The sequence below is a fragment of the Wyeomyia smithii genome, chromosome 3 (assembly GCF_029784165.1).
Source record: "Wyeomyia smithii strain HCP4-BCI-WySm-NY-G18 chromosome 3, ASM2978416v1, whole genome shotgun sequence".
Classification (NCBI taxonomy): Eukaryota; Metazoa; Arthropoda; class Insecta; order Diptera; family Culicidae; genus Wyeomyia; species Wyeomyia smithii.
Window position 1 is genome coordinate 29,998,570 of NC_073696.1, and position 22,131 is coordinate 30,020,700.

At 37.3% G+C, this 22,131-nt stretch overlaps 2 protein-coding genes and 1 long non-coding RNA gene across 4 annotated transcripts in view; 2 read left to right on the forward strand and 1 right to left on the reverse strand.

Moving 5' to 3' along the window:
- The window catches only part of LOC129727990 (ejaculatory bulb-specific protein 3-like), a 102,932-nt gene extending 96,593 nt beyond the window's left edge, over positions 1-6,339 (reverse strand). The window contains exon 1 of the mRNA XM_055686327.1: positions 6,296-6,339. The gene's annotated coding sequence lies outside the window, so the exon portion shown is untranslated. The remainder of the gene's footprint in view (positions 1-6,295) is intronic.
- A 1,084-nt stretch (positions 6,340-7,423) lies between these two features.
- On the forward strand, positions 7,424-8,386 carry LOC129730256 (uncharacterized). Its single transcript, XR_008728817.1, has 2 exons — positions 7,424-7,926; positions 7,990-8,386. It is a non-coding gene; the product is annotated as an uncharacterized LOC129730256 (long non-coding RNA).
- Positions 8,387-9,243: 857 nt separating this feature from the next.
- LOC129731998 (ejaculatory bulb-specific protein 3-like) lies at positions 9,244-9,989 on the forward strand. 2 transcript variants are annotated; one of them, XM_055692443.1, is made up of 2 exons: positions 9,244-9,361; positions 9,420-9,989. In XM_055692443.1, exon 2 carries the CDS (start codon positions 9,447-9,449, stop codon positions 9,825-9,827), a length of 381 nt encoding a protein of 126 aa, XP_055548418.1. In that variant the 5' UTR covers positions 9,244-9,361; positions 9,420-9,446; the 3' UTR covers positions 9,828-9,989. The 2 variants fall into 2 exon arrangements, with proteins under 2 accessions (XP_055548418.1, XP_055548419.1); XM_055692444.1 differs by having other exon boundaries at positions 9,285-9,361; positions 9,423-9,989.
- The last annotated feature ends 12,142 nt before the right edge of the window (positions 9,990-22,131 follow it).

Sequence of the window (22,131 nt, forward strand, 5' to 3'; positions counted from 1 at the left end):
GGAGAGGTAACAATTGAAAAAAGAGATAAAAACTGTATTGTTGTTTGCAGAACAAGGAACAAAAATTATAAACGAAATATAAATAACATGTATGTTCAGAAAAACATAAAAAGGCGTAGAGTAAAATTAGAAAAAAGTAGTGACAGAAAAAGCAAGAGAGGTAAACAGAACAAAAAGAAAGAAAAGGTTTGAAAGGTCAATATGCACAACAAGATATAAATCTTTCTGAATGTTTTCGAAGTGCAAGTCTCCAAATTAGTAATGAATTTTAGAAACTTTAAAACAAATAACGCCAAAGATAACTCATACCAAGCATACAGGGTAATTAGTTCTCTTTGGGGAGTATTCCAGTGTCTGAGAGAGGGGTTAATCTATTCGGAGTTATTCCATGAAGTGGTTCTTTTAACTTTGAGTGTATACCAATTAGAGCAATTCTACTTCATTCCATTTGAATGCTTCATTCTTCCCTTGTAGGAGCTTATGACCACTGCTACCATTAGTTAGATATATTGTGGTATACTCCGCGTTATTATATATGCACTGTCAGTTCGTTCCATCACTATGGGTATCAGTGACGGTCGCCCTAGCACTTTGCATTTCCCCCCAAGAAGGAATGCCCTCTTTGATAAAGTTCATTACCTTTGTTAGTTCAGCATTCCATACCTCGTTAGGCGCAAGGACACCTTTTCCAAAAATACGCTGTCTTTGCTGAAGTAATGCGCCGCATTGGCACAGTACATGTTCCGAAGTTTCAACTTCAAGATTACAGAAGCGACATATGTCTTCTGTCAGTTTACCTATTTTTTTAAGGTGATACCTACTCGGACAGTGTCCAGTCAGTAGGCCATCAACGTACTCAGATCAGCTTTATTTGTACTGAGGAGGTTGCGGGTTATTCTATTACAAGGTGTAATGAATAGTTTAGATTGTCTTGCATTGAAAGTAGCCCTCCAGTTGGCACCAATCATCATTGCTTCCCAGCCTCTGAGCTCTGATTTCAGGCAGGATGTAGAAACCCCACAAAATGGCTCCGGTCCGAAGAATGCAGTTGAAGAACCAATTCTTGCTAAGAGATCGGCTTTTTCATTTCCTTCTATACCACAGTGACCAGGCACCCAGTATAGATTTACATCGTTTGTTACAGTCAGTTGTCGTAGGGATAAAATACAATCCCAAACTAACTTCGACTGGCATGTGTAGGCTTTAAGTGCATTAAGAGCTGCCTGACTATCAGAGAAAATACAGATATTGGCATATCTATATTTTCTAGCTAAACAAATATTTGTGCATGTTAGGATAGCATTTATTTCAGCTTGGAAGACTGTGGACCACTGTCCAATTGGAATTGATATATTAATTCCTGGTCCAGTAACCCCAGCACCAGTAGATTCGCCCATTTTAGAGCCATCTGTGAAAAACAAGAGTGATCCTGGGCGAGTTTTAAGACCTCCTTCTTCCCATTCACTGCGAGAGGATTCAATCACTTTGAAGGGAATATTGAAGTTAGTCTTGGATTCCATCCAGTCTTCATGCATTGTTACTAAGTTGTTCAGTTGAAAATCTTTAAGGATTCGTAAGTGTCCTTCTAGATCCCCTTCCTGAAGAAGTTTAACGCGTTTGAGCCTGAGAGCCCCTTTTTCCGCTTCAAGTTGCACATATTGATGCAAAGGTAGAAGATACAAAAGAGCTTCTAAGGCTTTGGATGGTTCGCTGGCTAATGCTCCAGTTATTGATAGGCATGCCAGACGTTGTAGCTTATCCAGCTTTTTCTGAGCTGATGTTTGTGTAGTTATAGGCCACCACACTAATGAGGCATAAGTTATTCTGGGTCTCACTAAAGCCAAGTAAATCCAATGAATCATCCTTGGTTTGAGTCCCCACTTCTTACCAAATGTATTGCTGCAAGCCCAAAGAGCATTGTTGGCTTTTGAGATTGCGTACTCCAGGTGGTCGTTCCAGTTAAGCTTATGGTCAAGCATGACACCTAGGTACTTGGTTTGCTTGGACAGCTCCAACTGTGTTTCTCCCAACTTTAGAGTTGCAATATTAGACTTTCTCTTTCTTGTGAATGGGATAATAACTGTTTTAGAAGGATTAACATTTAGTCCTTCCTGCTTACACCATTTGAGTGTGTAGTTTAGGGCAGTTTGCATTCTATTAGTAATAGTAGGCCCACATTTGCCCCTAACTAAGATAGTAATATCATCAGCAAATCCAATGACTTTATAACCTAGGTTTGTTAAGTTGTTAAGAAGATCATCGACTATCAGAGACCACAATAAAGGAGATAAAACCCCTCCTTGAGGGCAGCCTCTTGTTGGTTTTGTTGTTAAAGTTGATCTTCCTAAATTGGCTGTGATTAACCGATTGTCAAGCAAGTATCCAGTTCGAGATGCATATGTCAAAACCCCGATTTATCATAGCTTTCTTTATAGATTCGTGAGAGGCGTTGTCAAATGCTCCCTCAATATCAAGAAAAGCTGCCAGTGAGATTTCCTTGGCATCAAAAGACTTTTCTAGTTTTGAAACCAACGTGTGAAGTGCTGTTTCAGTTGATTTACCAGCTTGGTAGGCAAACTGGAATTTGTTCAATGGTCTACTCTGCCCATAAAAGCATAAGAGTCCCATATGGAAATGCTCACAGTTGAGAAAATTGCAAATGAAGTTCAAATCTTGAATTTATAGCAAATAACTATAATTTAAATAAAAGTATGTTTTATTCAACTGCATGTTCATGAGGTGAAGATTTGGGTACTTTTATGAGTTCTAAGAACTTTCGCATGAATTCCAGGCCTGGAAATAAATGATGGGATTCGTTTGCCTTTATTTTTTCTCTATATGCAAAAAATAAAAGCATATCTGTCTCTACGCATTCCAAGACGGCCAAGGCATTTATAATTATTTCTTGTTGTGTCTGTCATGTGAACAATTTATTTTAATCCAACATAGAATTGCAATATAGCTATTTGGTTTTGACGGATTATAGCATGAACCGGTGAATGTTATTTACCAAAGAGCAACTACAGCTGATAGATGAAAACTCGTTCGACATAGAGTCTACAATGAAATCCTTTAGGTGTCCACAAGAAATTGATACAGACTAGTCCACAGAAACAGATACACTCCTGAACATTTTTTTCTACCCATCCCAGATGCTAAGAAGAATTTCCGGAAACAGTTGCCAGAAAAAACTTCACTTTAACTTTCGATTTTCATCGAAAATACATATAAGTTTTATTCAGTTTTAATGTCTCTAGCTTATTTTTAATTGAACCTTGCAAACATGAACTGTGTTTTAATTTATTTTAGTCAATGATATTTGTATGTGAACACTTTTATTTTAACTGATAACAAATGTGAAATGTTGTTTTTAAAAGACAATTGAGTATATACTTAGGATGGGACTCGTATGCCTTTATTTTAAATATGGGACAGGCAAGGCTTGATATTTTTCCAGTATTTTTGAGAACAAACTTTCAAATTTTATCAAGGCATACGAAAATATGAACAAAATTAGATACATTGACAGTATAAACTCAAATTTGCCAAAAAGTCATATGGGACTCTTATGCTTTTATGGGCAGTACTGTTCAAATATGATAATTTGATATGTAGATTGATGATTTTTTCCATCATTTTTAAAATGGCAGACGCTAGACTGATTGGTCTGTTTGCTTTGGGACTCGTCCTGTCACGTTTTCCAGCCTTAGGAATAAATAAGACGCGGACTTCTCGCCATTTACTAGGAATGTAGCTTAGTATCATGCTAGCCCTAAACATCTCTACCAGAAGGGAGACTGTAATATCCTTACTCTTTTGTAAAAGCACTGGATAAATCCCATCCGGTCCAGGCGATTTAAAGGGCTTGAAAGAATCCACTGCCCACTCAACTCTTGACCTCGTGAAAATAACACTGGCTATTTCTTGAACTTTAGTCTTGTCATGAATTGAGCTAGACTGAGCTATATAGAAGTCCTATGCGTTATCAGAAGTCGAATGAGTCGAGCCAGGGAAGTGTGTATCCATCATGACACTAAGTGTTTCCTGAGAATCTGTTGTGAATTGACCATTTTTATTTTTCAAACTGCCTAGTCCATTGGTGTGATCTTTAGAGAGGGCCTTGTGAAGTCTGTCTACAGCAGGCAAGCTTTCAACTTGCTCACATGTAAGCTTCCAGTCCCTTCTCTTCGATTTACGAATCTCTCGATTGTATTCGGTTAGACACCTTTTATACTCTGTCCAATTACCGGTAGTTTTAGCTTTGTTGAAAAGCCTTCTGGATGATTTTCTAAGCTTTTCAAGTTTATTGTCCCACCAAGATACGTCCCTGCTAGAAGTTTTCCGTTTCAGTGGACAACATTCTTCGAAGGCTTCCGTTATATTGGCTAGAAAAGTTAAGGAAACAGATTCAAGCTGCTCGGTGGAAGAGATGTCCACTGAGAGAAAATTCTTGTTTTGAAGTGTGGAATTATAGCTATCCCAATTAGTTTTTCTAGGGTCCCTGAATGTTTCAGTAACGAGTTCCCCTGTAACATAGTCAAACATAATCTGCTTATGTTCCGATAATAATTGTTCATCTGACACGTGCCAATTCCCAATCATACCGGATAATTTCGAGCTGCAAAGTGTTAGATCAAGAACTTCTTGTCTAATTCTTGTAACAAATGTTGGATCATTACCTTGATTACAAATGTTAATGTTGTGTGCAATTAAGTATTGAAGTAAACATTCACCTCTAACATTGATGTTGCTGCTGCCTCAGACAGTGTGATGGGCGTTCGCGTCACATCCTATGATGAGCTGTTTGTTCTTAAGTGTGCAGTGTTGGACAAGTGCGGCAACTTCTTTGGGAGGAATCTCAACGTTGTCTCCCGGGAAGTAGGCAGAAGCAACAATGATCTCCGTAATTCCTCGGGTCGTTGGAACCTCCAATTGTAATGCCACAATGTCTCTACTGATGAATTCTGTAAGGGGTGCAAATGTTAGATTTTCCCTTATAAGAATTGCTGCTCTAGGAGTAGTTTGTGTACTATCATAAAAAACCTTACATTTTGGTGTAGAAATTCCTAGTATTTTATTCTTATTGGACCAAGGTTCTTGGATTAAACCTACGTCCAGGTTTTCACGAGTGAACCTTCTGCATAGAACGCTACTTGCTCCTTTTGCATGGTGAAGGTTCATCTGAATAAATTTAATATTATTCGGCATTGTTGTTTTGGTTTCCATTATTCAGAGGCGCGAGGTGCTCCATATGATTGGAATGGTGTCCAAAAGTGAGTGTGCCTGTTCTCATCGTATTCATAGCCGGGTCTACATGGCTTTTTGATTGACGGACAGCGTTTGCAGGTTTTCCAGAGTCTGACGAGGGGCGTGAGATACCTCTTCGGAAAGACATGGTTTCCATATTGTTTGCCCCTGAGTTCTGTTTACCATAGGCACCATTGGTGCCCTTGGTATTGCCCTCTGGGATTGTGCAATTAGACTTTCCAAACTGTCCGAAGTTGCCATTTCTCCCTTCGCTGGAGACTGTTATTCTGGGATTACCTGAGTTTTTAAAAGATTTTTTGAACATTATTTGTCCAAATTTTTAGTTGATGAGCATATCGCGATCAACTAGCGTCTTCATTGAAAATTAAAACGATTGCAAAATAATTATTCTATTGTATAATTGTTAGTCCTTAAAATTAAAATCATTTTATTAATTTTCATCATTCGACTAAAATGTTGATTATGTAATATTTAATAATATAGCTTTCTAGAAAACAAAATCGCAACACTGCTTGAGTAGCGAGATCGTATACAAGATATCTTGTACGCGATGTAGGATCACATACAAGCGATATCGTATGCAAGATACCTTGTACACGACAGGATCACAAACAAGCAAGATCTTATGCAAGATATCTTGTACGCGATATTGGATCACACACAAAATAACTTGCAAGCTAGATTAGCCGTTGTGAACAGCGTTGCCAGGTATCCAGATTAAGCTGGATTATCCAGATTTTTAAACATGTATCCAGGTAAACAGCTTTGATGTCCAATTATCCAGATTTTTCATGGATGATCCAGATTTTATTTTCTCTGTTCCGCAAAAAGGTCATCACCTCAATTTTGGCGCGAAATTTTGCAATTTTGTCACCTCAAATTTTGCGTACCCCAAAACTTTTATCCGAAAAATTAACCTTTCACCCCACGAAATGACTGCCAGATTTTTATTTTGCCTTTTCCAATTTTAAAAAAAAATGACCTGGCAACGCTGGTTGTGAAGCGTTTGTTTACTAGACATTGTCACCTAATGTGTGATCGCTTCTAATCCACTACACTGTACAGACTTGCAATTACAATTTTTGTGGCATCCTGCTTAATTCTTCCGTATAAAGCACTGCGGTACACGAAATACACTTTTGAATATCACTAGTTTATTCAACTTTACTTTTTCACAAGGAAAACAAGCCGAATAAAGCGAGCTCAGAAACAAACAGCGAGAGGCTAAAAGCAGTGATGCCAGAATCACATTTGAATGATTTTACATGTCTGAATGAATGTGAAAGAAATGTAGTTTACATTATTTTAGCCTAAATTGAACGTTTTTAACCGTTCAACTTTTGTTCTTTGACACCAGCTTTCTATCTGCTTTAGTAAATTAAATAAAAAGAATTGCTTCAAGTGGTCTTTTCTACACGGTTTTTACGAGGGTTGCTTTTCTCAATTACTCAGAAACGGTACAACACATCGACCTCATTCCAATCACGTTTTCCGTTTTAGGCCAAAGGCAATCATATATACGTTTTCAAAAAAAATCACATATTTTGGTGTAAGTACTGGAATTCTAAAATGTTGAATTTTGGTCTCTAGATTGACCCACTATCATATTTCAACCAGGTTCAAACATTTTAAGACGGTTTTTTCCTTTATATTTGCAACTCAAAAAAGTCTTTTTTTACGGCGATCTCATACAAATTTGGAACGCATCTTTCGTGTGCAAAAAGACCTTACTGTACATCTAATGTTAGAGCCACTTTATGGAAGAATATCCAAGAAACATTAAAGTTGAAAAACTCCGAGTAGATTAACGTTAGGGCATAAGCGTAAAAGACAAGTAACCAACCTCTTTGTATGTGAAGACAAAAACAAAAACAAATATGTCAGCAAACGCAAAATAATTAAAAAAAAAAACAGTAAGATTGGTTATAACGCAAAAATCAATTCAAAATAAAATAAAGTAAAACAAGAAAAAAATGACCAAAAATTTCAAAATAAAGGAAGTAAAAAAACATCTCGCGTTTCATTTCTTTCCCGCCGAATCCAAGAAACATTAGAAGGCAACACTGCCCACAAGTAGTCAATTACGAATCGTTTACGTCGTTTCACCTCCAGACAATGAGCAGCCATGTGTATGTGCATAGTAGGGTCCACACAGAGAAGAGCGGCGTAGAAAAAATTAACTCAGTAGATCCGTAATTTGCACACAGTAGCCGTCCGGCGGGCGTCGCGAGCGATCACAAGTTGTGATTCACAACCGGCACAACTAGAGGAAAAAAACGTGACTCATTATTGTCGTTTTCTTCCGAGTGGGGCCCGATTGCGATGACCCTTTCCTCTGTACGTAATTTTTAAATCAGACGGTATTGTAGTTGTAGTAATTCGATTGCAACAGACGGATCAATTTCCGCGTAGATTGATTTGAATTTGGTGCACCCTGAGGTCGTAACCGCGGCGGGTTCACAACTTATGGACATTGTTCGGCAATTATCGGAAGCAACTGTTCAATTGAAATGAGACGCTGCTGGATTGTGGATCTTTTTGTGCTGATTTCTGTCTGCTTACTGAGTAACTTCGTGCTGATGAATGAACGCGATCGAATCGTTCGGGCGGAGAGGGTTATGGAAGATGATTACAGTCGGCATCAACTGTTGTGGAATTGTAAAAGTCTACTGCATTCTCAATGAAAACAATAAATAATAGGTGTTTTTTTCTCTCATTCAGATTTTATGACCCGTGAGAAGGCGAATAGTTGAGATCTGCATCGACGGTGATGGCTGGCTGCCTTTAAACATGTGGAGTCGGATAATTCACACTTCAAAAATGTTGATTACCAAATTGATTAACTTTAAATTAAACCGAGAAAGCCTTGCTGCAAGAAGCCTGTTCACATCTTCCGTGGGCCAGTGGTGGAATATCATATTGGAGGCAAGCATGTTATTTTCTAGTCAAAATGATAAGTTTCATTGACTCGTCATTTTTCTCGCCGAGAACTCACTGATAAAATTATGGAAGCCAGAAACTCATGTCAAACTCAATCCTGTAATTAGAGTCTCGTATAAAAAATGGTGTTGAACATCCAAAGAAAGTATGAAAATAAACAGATTATATTTTTCCAAAATCTTTCATTTTTTGTTTTTTAATTTTCAATGTAATCCCTAATCGTAAGATGTTTCTGAAGACGTCATTTAGTTCGGTAAATGTTACGACGTTTTAACGTTTTGACATATTTTCTGAAACTGCAGCAACCGAGTTTTTTTACCTTTGTTTTTCTGTTTGTCTTTCTTCGAGGAAAATCAATAATATAAAACTCAAGATCAGTTGCTAAGACTTTTATTGACATTTCATGACTTGAATTACCAAGAATTGTCTTGCTCTTACTCAAAATATTCGCTGCACGTACAATAAAATCTAAACCTCCTTGAAAATATAAGTTTAATTAGAATCACAAATTTGGAAACAATATTATATATATTAACAAACAAAGCACACACCGTATACGAAGAATCGCCTAGTATTTATTCGTAGTACGCTCAATGAGCAGCACCCAAAGTTTGCGAAATTAGGTAAACTGTTGACACAAATCATTTTCACAGTTGTGTTGAGGATAAAATGAGCTAAGCCAGAGAGCGACCTTCTTCGTTGTCACTTACAAACGGATTGTGACTGGATTCTAAATTCTGATTTTTTCGTAAGGTGTGAATACATCTCGGTTCGGTAATTGCTTCCTAGGAAAACGGATCATCGAAGTGCAGGTAATGAAGAAAAAATTAGCACAAATTCTGCTCTATTCTATTCCATTTTTCTGTATTTGCTTATATGGGAGTCGGTCAGAACAGTATCGATAAGCGATGATCAATTTTTCTACGAGCGCTATTAGTTTATGATGACTTTACTAGCCTGAACTTGTATTTCGTGGATTCACAGCTGCAAAAATACGTCAATATCGAACGCCGGTGTAATCGATAATTGGTCAATAGTTTGCTGCTGAAGGATAGGTCATAATCTAGGCACGTATGATTGGGACTTTTCCTATATAAAGAGGCGGATTAGCTCAGGATAGAACAGTTCGATTCTGGACCTCAATCCTAGCAAGGTGTGTTGAGTTGAGGAGTACTCTTGGAGCTTTTTCATCTGAATCATTTTCGTTCTAGAAGCAGATAAAAATTTCTCCATCCACAATGAAATTCATCGTTGTTGCCCTGGCCCTGGTTGTCCTGGTTGCTGCCCAGGATGATAAGTATACCACCAAATACGACAGCATCGACGTGGATGAGATCGTGAATTCGGACCGTCTCTTCAACAACTACTTCAAGTGTCTGATGGACGAGGGCGCCTGCACTCCCGAAGGCAACGAATTGAAGCGAGTACTGCCTGATGCCCTGGAAAACAATTGCGCCAAGTGTAGCGAAAAGCAGAAGGAAACCACCACCAAGGTTATCAAGAATCTGACCGAGAACCGACCGGAACAGTGGAAGGCTCTGAAGGCGAAATACGATCCGGATAACAAGTACAGTTCCAAGTACTCCGAGGAGGCCGATAAGGATGGCATCAAGCTGTAAAACCGTTTACCCGCAGTCCACACGAACGTTGCTCTGGTCGAAGCGGTATCTCATTTTTCCGCTTACAAGTTTCTGCTACAAAGCTATCTATTTAACGACAATGTGACTTAGGCTTGTTTCTGAAGATGGGGAAATTAAATCGTTACAACCATTTGCATTTTATACTGTTTTGTTTGTGAATGCGTCGAGAGTTACGGAATGAAGTGGGACTATTTGATAAAAAATTTGAAGATGGATGAGGATTAACCGGATTTATTGATACATGTTACAAATATTTGCAAAAAAAAATTTTTTTCATTGACATGCAAAATTTTTGAATTTTGTAATTTTCAATAAGTTATTGGTCGAGAATTGGTCCATCTTTAGAGTAAAGTTTGTGGAATTTTTTAATAAGGAAAAACTGTAGTAAGGCTTCATTTTCATTTGACTTTCATTTGATTCTCCTTGTTAGTGTGTGGCAGAAGGCTTTCGCTCGCGCATCGAGAGTCTGTCCGTGTGAAGGAAGGCCAAAAACCTTCGAAAACGGTGCATTGGAGAAATTGCTCAATAAGGATTCATGCCAAACGCAGGAACAGCTTCCATCGGTATTAGGAGTTATCCACCGAACCATGTCCAAGCGATTGAATTCTTTTTCGTAATAAAGTTGCATTTTTATTGAAAAACAGCGAGAAGTTGCCCGCCTAATACAAATAACGAGGAAAAATTACGTTCTGAAGATGCTAAAGCATTATAAAAACCCAAAATTACAATAATAAAAGTACAACAAAAGTACTACTAAAGTGTAGCAATACTCAAAGGGAGATATATGCGGAGAAAGGTTGTGAGCCAAATGAACTGTCAAACACTGACCCAAACGAACAAGAAAAGTAACAACACATTGAGAGGTATTGCAATCAGGTACAATAAAGGACGTGTTTATTTTCTTACGCTTTTCATGTTCAATTGCTAAACAATCATCCAAGAAGGCTTGAAAATTGCATTGTTACAATTATTTTTAACCGGAGGTTCACAAACCTTTTGTGTGGTGAATGCTCAATTGTGGTGAAAGTGTGTGAAATTAAACATAAACATAAAATATAATATAATACCTTCACTGTTTTTCCGATGCAGTTTATTATTCTTCAGGACTTCCATCATCACCACCGACTAAACGAGTCGATAGAACTTGTTGACAGTTCCTTATGGGATTTTCTGTAGGGCTTGATAAGACCGAAAATAAGAAAATAAATTTGTTCAATAATTGTCGAGCAGTTAGCCAACAAGGGGGACGGGGTACTGGGGGGCAACGTGTACCGTAAACTGGGGTGACTTTGATCAGCGGGGTGACTTTGATCACTCTACTTCTTTTTTGAATTTGTGAATTTGTAAGACGTCACGTAACATGCAATTTTTAACTATTGGATAAGTCATATTCCACGTGGACTAGTTTTTGGTGGTTTAAGACCTTCTTTCCTCTTTATAGACAATTGTTCATAAAAATTTTGTATGAATCTCGCACATTCGCCAACATAAACTGTTCACGTGAAGTGTGAATAGCCCCCAAATTGTTTCTCGTATTTATAAATTCATTTAAGTCGTTTTAGATTGTTCAAATTTGTTAGAGCAGCAAAGTTTCACTCCAAATTAAGCAAAACAATAGAGTGATCAAAGTCGCCCCGGAATAATGATTGATGTAAAAGTTTTAAAGCATATATAAAATCAGCACAATTGTTGCTAAACTTTCAAAATAATGACTGGATCTTGCTCAATGCATGCCAGTACTCATTTTAAAAATATCAAACAATTTTGTATTCTGTAAATTCTAAAAATATTTAAAATAGATTAAAAAGTGATCAAAGTCGCCCCGGTTTACGGTACCAAAAAAGTCGCTTGTGTTACGTATGTCTCATGTATGTGATAAAACTTGAACTAAACAACAAAAATACAACATAAATATAATAGAGGCAAAACAGAGGCATAACAAAACTACCACCAAAGCTCAATAAATAAGTATGATTAAAGTATTACAAAACTACAATAACAACCTTTACTAACACGCAGAGAATCCTGAGTAAGAATTCTCAGGATACCTTCAACTCGGTGACGGAATCGTGAAAGGAATCGCAAACATGATCCGGAGGATTCCCACTCACGATTTTCATTCAAGAAGCCTAGAGCCATATACAGGGCATTCCTGAGGATTCTTTTTTCAGGAATCCTTTTCAAGGACGCTCACGAATCCATTGTGAGGAATCCTAGAGAATCTATGCGAATCGTATGTGTTCGTCCGGGAATACAAGGAAAGATCAATTAAAGTGCCACTGAAGTACAATATAAATACAACTCGAGTTCAATAAACGTTTAACTAAAGTACAATCAAAGTAGAAGAAAAGTATCTTAGAACTATAACAAAAGAGCAACTAAAGTACAGCAAAACGATAGAAAAAGTAGTACAAAAATACAACATAAAATACAACAAAAATACAGGAAAAGTACAACGGAAGTATAACTAAAGTACAAAACAGCAGAAGTATAAAATCGAGAAAAATACTTTCTATAAAAGTTAGACAAAAGTACAATAAAACTTGAAACTAAACAACCAAAATACACCATAAATGTAATAAAAGCAAAACAGAGGTACAACGAAACTGCCACTAGAGTCCAATGAAAGTATGATAAAAGTACTTCAAACTACAACAATAATACAACAAAAGTACCACTGAAATATGATAAAAATACAACAGAAGTACAACAAAAACACACCATGAATTCAACAAACGTATCACTGAAATATAACAAAAGTGGAAGAGAAGCACAGCGTAAGTACAACAAAAGTAAAACAAAAGGATAACAAAAATTCAACAAACTTACAACAAAAGTACAACAAGCACGCGACAAAAGTACACAGAGAATACGACAAAAGTAGAACAAAAATTGAAAAAAAGGACAACAGAAGTATAATAAAAGTACATCAAAAGTACAGGCCTTCCTAGCAATAATTATTCTGTGTATTGTGCTTTACAGAGCGAATCAAATGTTCAGCAAATATAGAATAAACACACAGTTAAAATCTAGCAAAAATAAAAAAAGATATAAAAAAATAAAAGTGCACAAGTATAATTTCGGTTATGAAAGCTTGAAAAATGACAACTAAAGTGGTAAACACTCAACCAGTGGTTAAAATTATCAAATGAGTTTCACAACATTGAAACTCAGCTTTTATGTCGTGTAGGTGATACATATTACCATAACAATCGGTTTCACTATCCGATATGCGATGTAAACAAAAGTGTTCATCGTTGCTTGACGTCTCAAAATGAATATAATACCCAACAAGAACGAAACAGAATATATTCGGATCGGTTCATCTATCAATTCAAAAATAGCAACCGTGAAAATGAAACTCAAAGGCAAAATTAATCAATTTCGATTTGAGGTACTGATATTTTTTGAAGTGCAGTTACATTTTTTTTTATTTCGAAAATAGTCTGAAATGGATAGCAATACCAACTGGAAGCTCTTCTCGTGATAACGATATTATCAAAACTAGAAAGCTTGGTGCAGGTATGGTTATCGTCCATGTGTTTTCAACGTTGTAAAAAGTGCATCAACATTAAAAACCTTCTTTTAGGGAAGCGTACGCTACATGAAGTTGCTTTACCGCTGATTGAACGTGGGCGTTGTCAAATTGATGTTGGGAGCGAATGCAAACATTCCTAAGTCGTTTTGGACATCGGGAATATCATCCGGCATTTCCGTACTAGTCATTCTTCTGAAGCGTATGAGCATCGTTTATTCAAAGATGATGAAATTACACAGAAGAAACCAAGAATCATCACCAAAAGACAGGTCGCTTTGGCTGATTAATTGTTCATGAATTCAAAAAATAAGTTTGTGATTATGATTGAAGTTATTTATGAGAAATATCATTTGTTAGAATAAACGTTATAACTTAAATAAATTATATGAATTATATACGATGATGGCTGCTGTGATTACGTATGAACTGGTCTAGGTCAGTCGGTCGCTTGTCAAATCCCAAGAATTTAATATTGAATATTGCATCTGAGCTCAACGTAATACAAATATTCAGTACAAGTTACTGACACTGATATTCGTTTACATTTCCGTGATGATGATAATGAATTTCAACTTTGACAATATATAAACGAATGTGAACTTTGACTGAGGAATGAATACCAACAAATGTGTTCATCGAAAATCAACATTTCGATTTGTCTAGCGACCGTTGTCTAGCTACAGTTTATGTTTGTGCGTAGAAAAGATATTTGACGCTAAGGTTGGCTTGATATCAGTCTGTTTGAGTTTCTAGGTGGTGATTTTTCTCAGCACTGCACTCAACAAAGCGCTCAGTCTTGTATGCTCAACTACCCACATCTCGACAGATTCTCTTATAGCAAATTTCTTCATTCCACAAGCTCACCTAGTTTTGACCTAGAGTCAACTTAATTGCTGTCAAAATCCTTCTTTGCTTTGGCTCTCTTTCTTAATGCGTCGTAATCGCAATGTCGTTGTTTTCCTCGGTGGAATAAAAAAATTCACAATTAGTTTCGCGTACCCACCTACAAATTGTATGTGTCCCTACCGTACTTAAACAATGGGATCGTTCGTTTTTGGTGGAGCAACTATTCGACGTAGGGCTACGTCTTTTCGTTAGGGTCTATTTTGGGATTTCTCTCGCATCTTGTGAAACATTTTACATGTAACACTTCAATCATGTATAGCGATGTAAAAATCGACTCATATGTTTATGGTTATTGCCCATTCGATTCTTGTATGTTATAAGATTTGTTATTAGCATAAACAGCACGACATAATATGTTATAATAGTTATTATTTAAAAAAAAAGCAATCAACAAGCCCAAATTATGATTCAGTATCATTCAACAAGTACATGCTTCCTATCGCGAAAAATTACCAAATGTTGCCCTTACATCTTAGATTTGCATCGCTACCACGTGATTGGTCGTTTCATCAATCATCTAACAGTTCCCGTGGATGAGATGGTCTCATTTTCATGCATAAACGCAAAACAGGAAAGCGGTTCGCTTTCATTTCCAATTTGCCTTCTGAAACAGAAGCATCAGCAGCAGTTCTCAAATACCTTCCGAAAGATGATGCATATGAAGCACATACAACTGTACAATTTTTTTCAAGTTCCGTCATTCTCCCTTCTGCGTTTACGAAGCTGGCTTTTTTTCCTCTGAGGCAACGAAATCGACCAGCTTCATTTCATTCTGCCAAGTGCATTCTCGTCATTCATGCGAAAGATTTAACATCAGCCAGCAGCAGCACCAAGTGAGAGGTAAATTGATTTTTTTCTTTAGTCCAGTAGGCATCGGACAGCATCGTTCGGATTGATTATATAAGCCCTCCGTCAAGTGTATTTTTGTCTTCAACGGACATCAATTCGAGATGGGGCAACCATCTTCTGCTGTCGGTCGCGACACGGCAGAAGACAGTTTCCGACTGTAGAATAGACAAAGTGGATGGTGGTTGCTCTGAAAACAGCAGAAAAAGTGCTCATTAACTAATAGTCGGTTTTTGTTTAATGACTGTGGGCAATTGTTTCAAGAAAAACACTGTCCTTCTCATGACAAACAAATCTATGATCGAAAAGTAAATTAATTATCGTTTTTGGTTATACACATAGCGGTAGGTATAGATCAAATTGACACGAGCTTGAAGAAATATTCTTCCTTTTGTGGTGGTTATAGCTCGAGCACTGGCACACTGTCCTCTACAGGACAGGATAGGATTGGAAATTGAAGAGTTAATTTTCTCCTTACTATAATATACATAATATATTATACACCGTTATAGCCAAAACGCAGAAATGCTTATAAGCTTGAAGAAAAGAGCTCTAGTATATGGTAGTGATAGGTCGAGAATCAGTAAACTGTCTGTCTTTTACTCTAGAGAATAAAACTCAATAACGAGACATGAACGATGCCAACATTTCCATTCGTCATTAGCGGGTATGGAGAAGTTATGTGCTGAATAATGAGACCAAATAATATTGGAGCGGTGATGAAATTGAAACCAACGACAGGCAAAAACAATTAAGAACCTGATAATTTTAGTTTTCTACCCTCTTGCTTACTGTGTTGTGTGTTAGTGAATGATAGCTCTTCGTTGTCCCACTTCAAAAATGTGGTTGTGTGTTAGATATAACCAAAAACATCATATCAAGAAGACTGGCATCTCTGGATCTATCCCATATAAACGACCCAAGTATAGATGACAGTTCTAAAAGGTATGATATTCACGTCGATGCATTAGTATTTGTGATCGTTATGAACTTTTTCCAATTTTGTATGAAATGTGAAAAGTTATAGAAATGATGTTGAAACATGTTTTATTTGTGAGGAATACATAAACATGCTGCGGTTTAGGTAAAATATGCTGTTTTTCATCAATTTGCCGGTAACCTTTTTGCACTTTTCGTTTTTTTCTTGTACTCTAATAGCGCTTCTAGATAGAGTCGCTTATGTTTCATACAGTAACAAAAGTCATGAGCTATGACAATGACTAAGATTATGCTCCAACTATTAGAAATATAGCATTTTTATATATTTTATTTCGACATATTGTCGCAATTTTTCACACTAAATTTAAATCAATATCAATTTCTAGTGTGTTTCAACTGGAGATTCACTCTCCAACCAAAAAAATTAGATATAAAACAAAATAAAACGAGAAATTTCCAAAAATGTTCTGAATTCCATACAAAACGCGAAATTTTTCATAACGAGATTTGTTTGTGTGCGTGGATAGACAAAAATGTAGCATACCTTGTAGAACTGTCATCATACTTGGATAAACGACAAGCGTCAAATCAAACAGCGCACTCCATCTATTAAAGGTGGAAGGTTGCTATGAAATTGCTGGTAATTACATCGTTGCGAAGACAGAGTGTGCGTATGTGGTGGTCCAGTTCGGCTTGCGCTCGCATCGCCAGCACACACACTAGCATGCGTCAGTTCCACTTTTACTCAACAGACTGCACTGCCGAAACTGTCGCTCAATCTCAGGCAGAGTTCCCAGTCTTCTTGATATGATGTTTTTGATATAACCTTCTACCGCAGACAGACGTCCAAGCTGAGTTCCAAACTTGGGTAAAGTATTTTGTAGTAGCAATCCGTAACGAGATAGCGCTACCAGTACCGCCAGCCTCGTACACCAGCGAAAAGAAAAAAATATTGTAGCGATAAGGTCACCAGGCAGCGCTGGTGTACAAGTGATTTATAACGCAATTTACTTTGAAAATTTACACGGAAATTTTGATCAATGTTGTTCTTGCTTGGACGTCTGTCTGTGCTTCTACTTTTGCATAAGAAAATAACTTTTCGTACCACTGGACGTGGATATCAAAAGCACACCTTGCTCAGCCTTTGATTTAGACGTAATGTCGATTGTAATGAGTTGGTAAAATAATTAGATAAGGAATTCAATAAATTTAATGGAACATACATTCTTGAAATTAGAGTACAAAAGAGAAAGAGGATAAAGGGAGAAATTTCCAAATAAAATTTGAGCTAGTCACAATTTTAACTTATTCAGGATTCCACTCACTTTTCATGAAATGAATTTACAATTGTTTGTCATACGTAGTTTTAAAAGCGTGATCAATATTTCGAATGTTGATTTTTACAGATATTACACAGTCCGGCGTATGAAAAAGTTTTAAAAAATTGTGTAACCAAACGCAGTTCATCCACTTGGTAAGCAGAAACAGTGTAAACGAGAAATAGTAATAGTTTTTGCAGTAAGGCAAACCATATCTACTAATAATAAAGTAAAATCGACCAATCAGAGAGGGCTCTCATTTTGACAGAACTTTGGGTGATATTTTGTTTCTCTTGTCCTGTCTCAGATTCCAATATGTAAACTTGAAAATACACCCATTTCATTTAGATTACATTTTTGCTCTTGCAAAAATACAGCTTACTTCGATCAAATGTTGAATAATCAAAATATTTGTTCAGCTTATTGAATCAGTAAAAATAAAGACTGTAATTTAGACTGTAATAGTTTCTTAGCGTCAATGTTTGGTACAGAAATTGTATTATTAGGGTAAATTTAATTCATACTCCGAACAGCATCCAACAAAATGCGCCTGCAATGTACGATGAAGTCGACATACGTACATTCGTGGTTGTATGGTTGCCTATCTACAGGAGAATAGAAACGAGATGACATTTCATTAATCCTTCACAGCATGGAGTCGACATTTGAATTCCGCGATACGCGCCCGATCGAACATCAACCCAAAGTACGCACGCTACAGTATCATTCTGTTAATTGGACAGTTTAGACGTTGAATGCACTGATTGATCGCTCATCCATCATTTAGTAAGCTCGGTGCGATGCTTGCGGTTTGAATGCGGCAAAAACCATATTGCAAGCGCGGAGGACGTTTGGCTATGCGAATGATTTTACCATCTCAATTCAGTTGCGCCGCGAATGTTATCAGCTTCGCTATCGAGTTCGGATTCAATTGCGAATGTAGCCCGTGTTATATTGCAAAGCTTGTTTCAGCAAGGGAAATCTATTTCCGATTGCTACGAATAGCGCTTTTTATTAGAGCTTCCATCCGAAATGGGACTAGCGCTTTACAGCTTTTTTACGTTTCCCTTCTCGTAGATTTGTAGGGGAAAGTGGTCATCGTTCGGCTGGTTAGAATGAGATTAAACTTATACTCAAACTACCCCCACATGTATAAGCCAAATCCCGGTTACTAGATCTGAACTATCATCGGAATAATTAAAATTTTATCCAAGTCTCCTTAGGTGGTAACAGCTGGCGGGGAATGCAAATAGCTGCTGCAGTGACGACCGTATTGGAAATTGCAACAAAAACGGCAATATATCGGAACGAATCGGGTGGTCCATGGTCTTACGAGCTAGAGTCGACTCCGGAACTGTACACACATTGTGAGCAGTCAATACATTTCCGAACCCTATCCTATCTGTTCAGGCATAAATTTTATCTGCACCCCGTAACGGCTGGCAGCCGATGAAAATGGTTACGAACGGCGGTGCATATTTCGTGGCGCACGACAGACTGTGCCCTCCGCGTTTGGATAATGCACGCGATTTTCATTCGCCGTAGATATTCTCGAATACGGTACTCGCAGTCCGGCATCGTGAGCCTGATGACGTTCGATTCGATTATCCTTTGTCGCTTGCGGTACGGGGAAATCGGAAGTCGTTCTGCAACGTTCGTTCGAAAGTTTGATTAAGAGTTTGTAGAACCTCCGCAATGAAATCTTAGTATTTGGCTGAAAATGTAGTATAGCCACATTCCAAAATGTGGGGCACCTTTATTGCGGCTGTTTCAGTAAATGTGAAAAAGTTGCAGATTGGATTTCATGAAAGATGACATTCAACGCGCTTTCAACTTTGTTTTGTAGCGAGTTGGTGTACTCATTCCCAATACTGACATATCTGTAGGGTAAAGCTTGTTTCATTTCATTTAAAATTCGGAACAAATGAATCCGCTTGGTTAGTCTGAATAAAGAAACATGTTAGCTAGTCAAAATGAAGGTATTTCATCGTGCCTTAAGAGAAAAATATATGGAAATCGTCCTCGAATGAAAAAAAAAAAACGAATTTTCTTTGGAATTTGCAAAATTATCTTCGGCACATACACATGGTCCATCTTAGCGGCTTGTTGGTTCCAATTTATTGCCATCCAGTTTTCTTTATTTTTCTCTTGATTATTGCCTGGTACTTTCCGATTGAACGGATCAAGGACAATTGAGTGGGTTGATATCCTTCGTGATGAAATCTACTGAACTACCTCCGGGCTGTAGTGGCAACTTGCCAAATCCAGCCAAAACATAACATGATCTCTATGTGCTCTATGTTGAGTCCATCGTCTTGTTTGTGATAAAAACACAACTGCAAATTCAATTCAAAGAAGTTGTACAAAATTCATCTTCACGTGTGTTTCAACCACTAGGTTTCACCTAGGCATCTTGTGGGATTGCTTACAGGTACGGTAAAACATGGTTGCTTCCTCGTAGACGGATCCTTCGGACAGTGCTATTGTAAGCACTATGTTGTTTGGCGATATTCCGATCCGACAGTCCTGGGTTTACCCCCTCAATACTACTTCACAATTGCTTTTATGATTTTCAGACCACGTCGGATTCTCGACGTGAGTGTGTAGAATAATATAAGTCTCAAGATGAAACTTTTAGGACTGAAAAAAGAATAGTTTCCAAACAAAACAGCTGTCCAAACATTCCAAATGCGTCTACTAGGGGCGCTGCTCTTCATCTGATAATATTTCCGTATTCTGAATAAAGCAAGTTTGAGAAGTTCCGATTACTAGTATTTTAAAGTGGAAGCATATGATTAATACTTCGAATTTCAAAATCTTCTATTTGAACTACCAACATTACTCGCAAAAATTCAAGATCTTTAAACTTAATTTGAAAATATCACGGTATATGCATTTATTACATTACAAAAATACAAAATGTCAAAAATTTCTTGCGGTTGCGTATGAGACATGATAATTACGACAGCCTGTTTTATGTCACAATATTTCTTGAAGTAGGTTACACTGGATTCTTTTTTTACGCGATTGATGCGTCCGCGGAAAAAAAGAATCGCGTAGAAATAGTCGCGTAATTTTGAACTGATCGGTCGAACGGTCGAGTTTTGGTCACTGTGCATATTCACGATTACGGACACACTCATATTGGAGGTAATTAGCTTCATTTATAGCATTGATCAGTCAAAATAGGTGTTCAACACAAAGCCAGTGGAATTCCGCACTTATCTGTCAACCATCCAGAAGCCCTTCACCTTCTAAACTTTCTAAGTCTTCAAAACGATGAGAAATCTGCCTATTTCAGGTAATGCTAGACTTTTTGGAGGGTGCTGCAGTATTCAAACTGAGTGCTGCAACTTAGAAAAGCGATTCCAAACTTTGTATACGTTTGAACGTAGTGTATACGTTCAAAAGCAATTTTTTTATCTGGTTCCGTTCAATTCTATTGAAAATATGTCGGCGAATTGTACCTTCTTTTCCGTTTTCTTTGGGCATAGGTATACAACCAGAACATCTCCCTGGGCAAAAGTGACTCCGGATAAAAGTTTGTTGTAGATGATGCGGGACGATTCTCATTCCTTCATTACCTCTATCAGCGTTCCCTGCCAATTCTGACACCTCTGCAACGAGATCCCTTTTCCATAACAGCCGTCGGATCAACACGTACTTCAGAACCAACGCGCATATTTTCCATTACGCAAAAGACGATGAATTCGACCTACCACAAATTAGTTATTAGTTTATTTTATTCATCTAACATAAAGTCGTAATGAATATAAATACATCATTATCGTCAGTGTCAGATTATATTTGTCGCCAAAATTCGGTGAAATTCTTAGCATTCTTAGCGTTTCATAGGTGATATAGGTTCATTAAATCTAGTAGTAGCATTAGATAGAAGAGTTATAATTGAAGTTCGAAAGATTGAAAGCTAACAGTTTGAGAGAGGTAAGTAAAGATAAGATTATGGAGATCAATTTAAGTTTATCGAAAATCATTCAAATTTACTGTTGCTCGATTGGCCAGTGCATTGGATGCCGATTTACCGTTACCTCTTATTAAGAAGAAGGTTAAAATAAGAAGGTATAATTATAAAGCATAATTCGCCATTTCGAAACCTTTCGATTTCGAAATCTTCTATGCACTTCACGACGAAAATATAGTTTCAGGTCATCCGCGTATATGAGTTTACATCCATCACCAAGCAAAACATCGACATCATTTAAAAATATTGTAAAAAGCAACGGCCACAAGTTGCTTTCTTGAGGTACACCGCTCAAATTAACAAACGGGGTTGAGATGCACGCTTCCGTTTTAACACGAAGTGATCGATCTCAACAAGCAGGTTCATTTTGCGCAAGAGTATACGATGATCGATACCAGAGCTTCGTAGTCGCAAGGTTACAGAGTCCGCTTTGATAAGCGAGTGGTCGTGGGTTCGAATCTTAGTAGAATCAGGCCATTTGGTTGTCAAAGGACTTTAACAAGGGTTCATTCTCAGGCTCTCCACAACATACCCTTCCTTCAAGCTGAATTCTATAGTACCCTTGACTTTCATCCTAACAAAAAAGTCCCTCTTATAGTAAAAAGGTTCTGAGTAACGTATAATAGTTCTCTTCAGGGAATTGGGTCCTAAAGCTATGCCAGTTTTTATATATCATTCGAAAAAGCCGCGTTTTCTGAGAAAAACGTGATTTTAAAAAAATGTTAATAGTTTTCCTTCGATTTTTGAATGAAT

Coding starts and splice junctions, on each gene's coding strand:
- LOC129731998 (XM_055692443.1), top strand. CDS start 9,447: ATGAAATTCATCGTTGTTGCCCTGGCCCTGGTTGTCCTGGTTGCTGCC.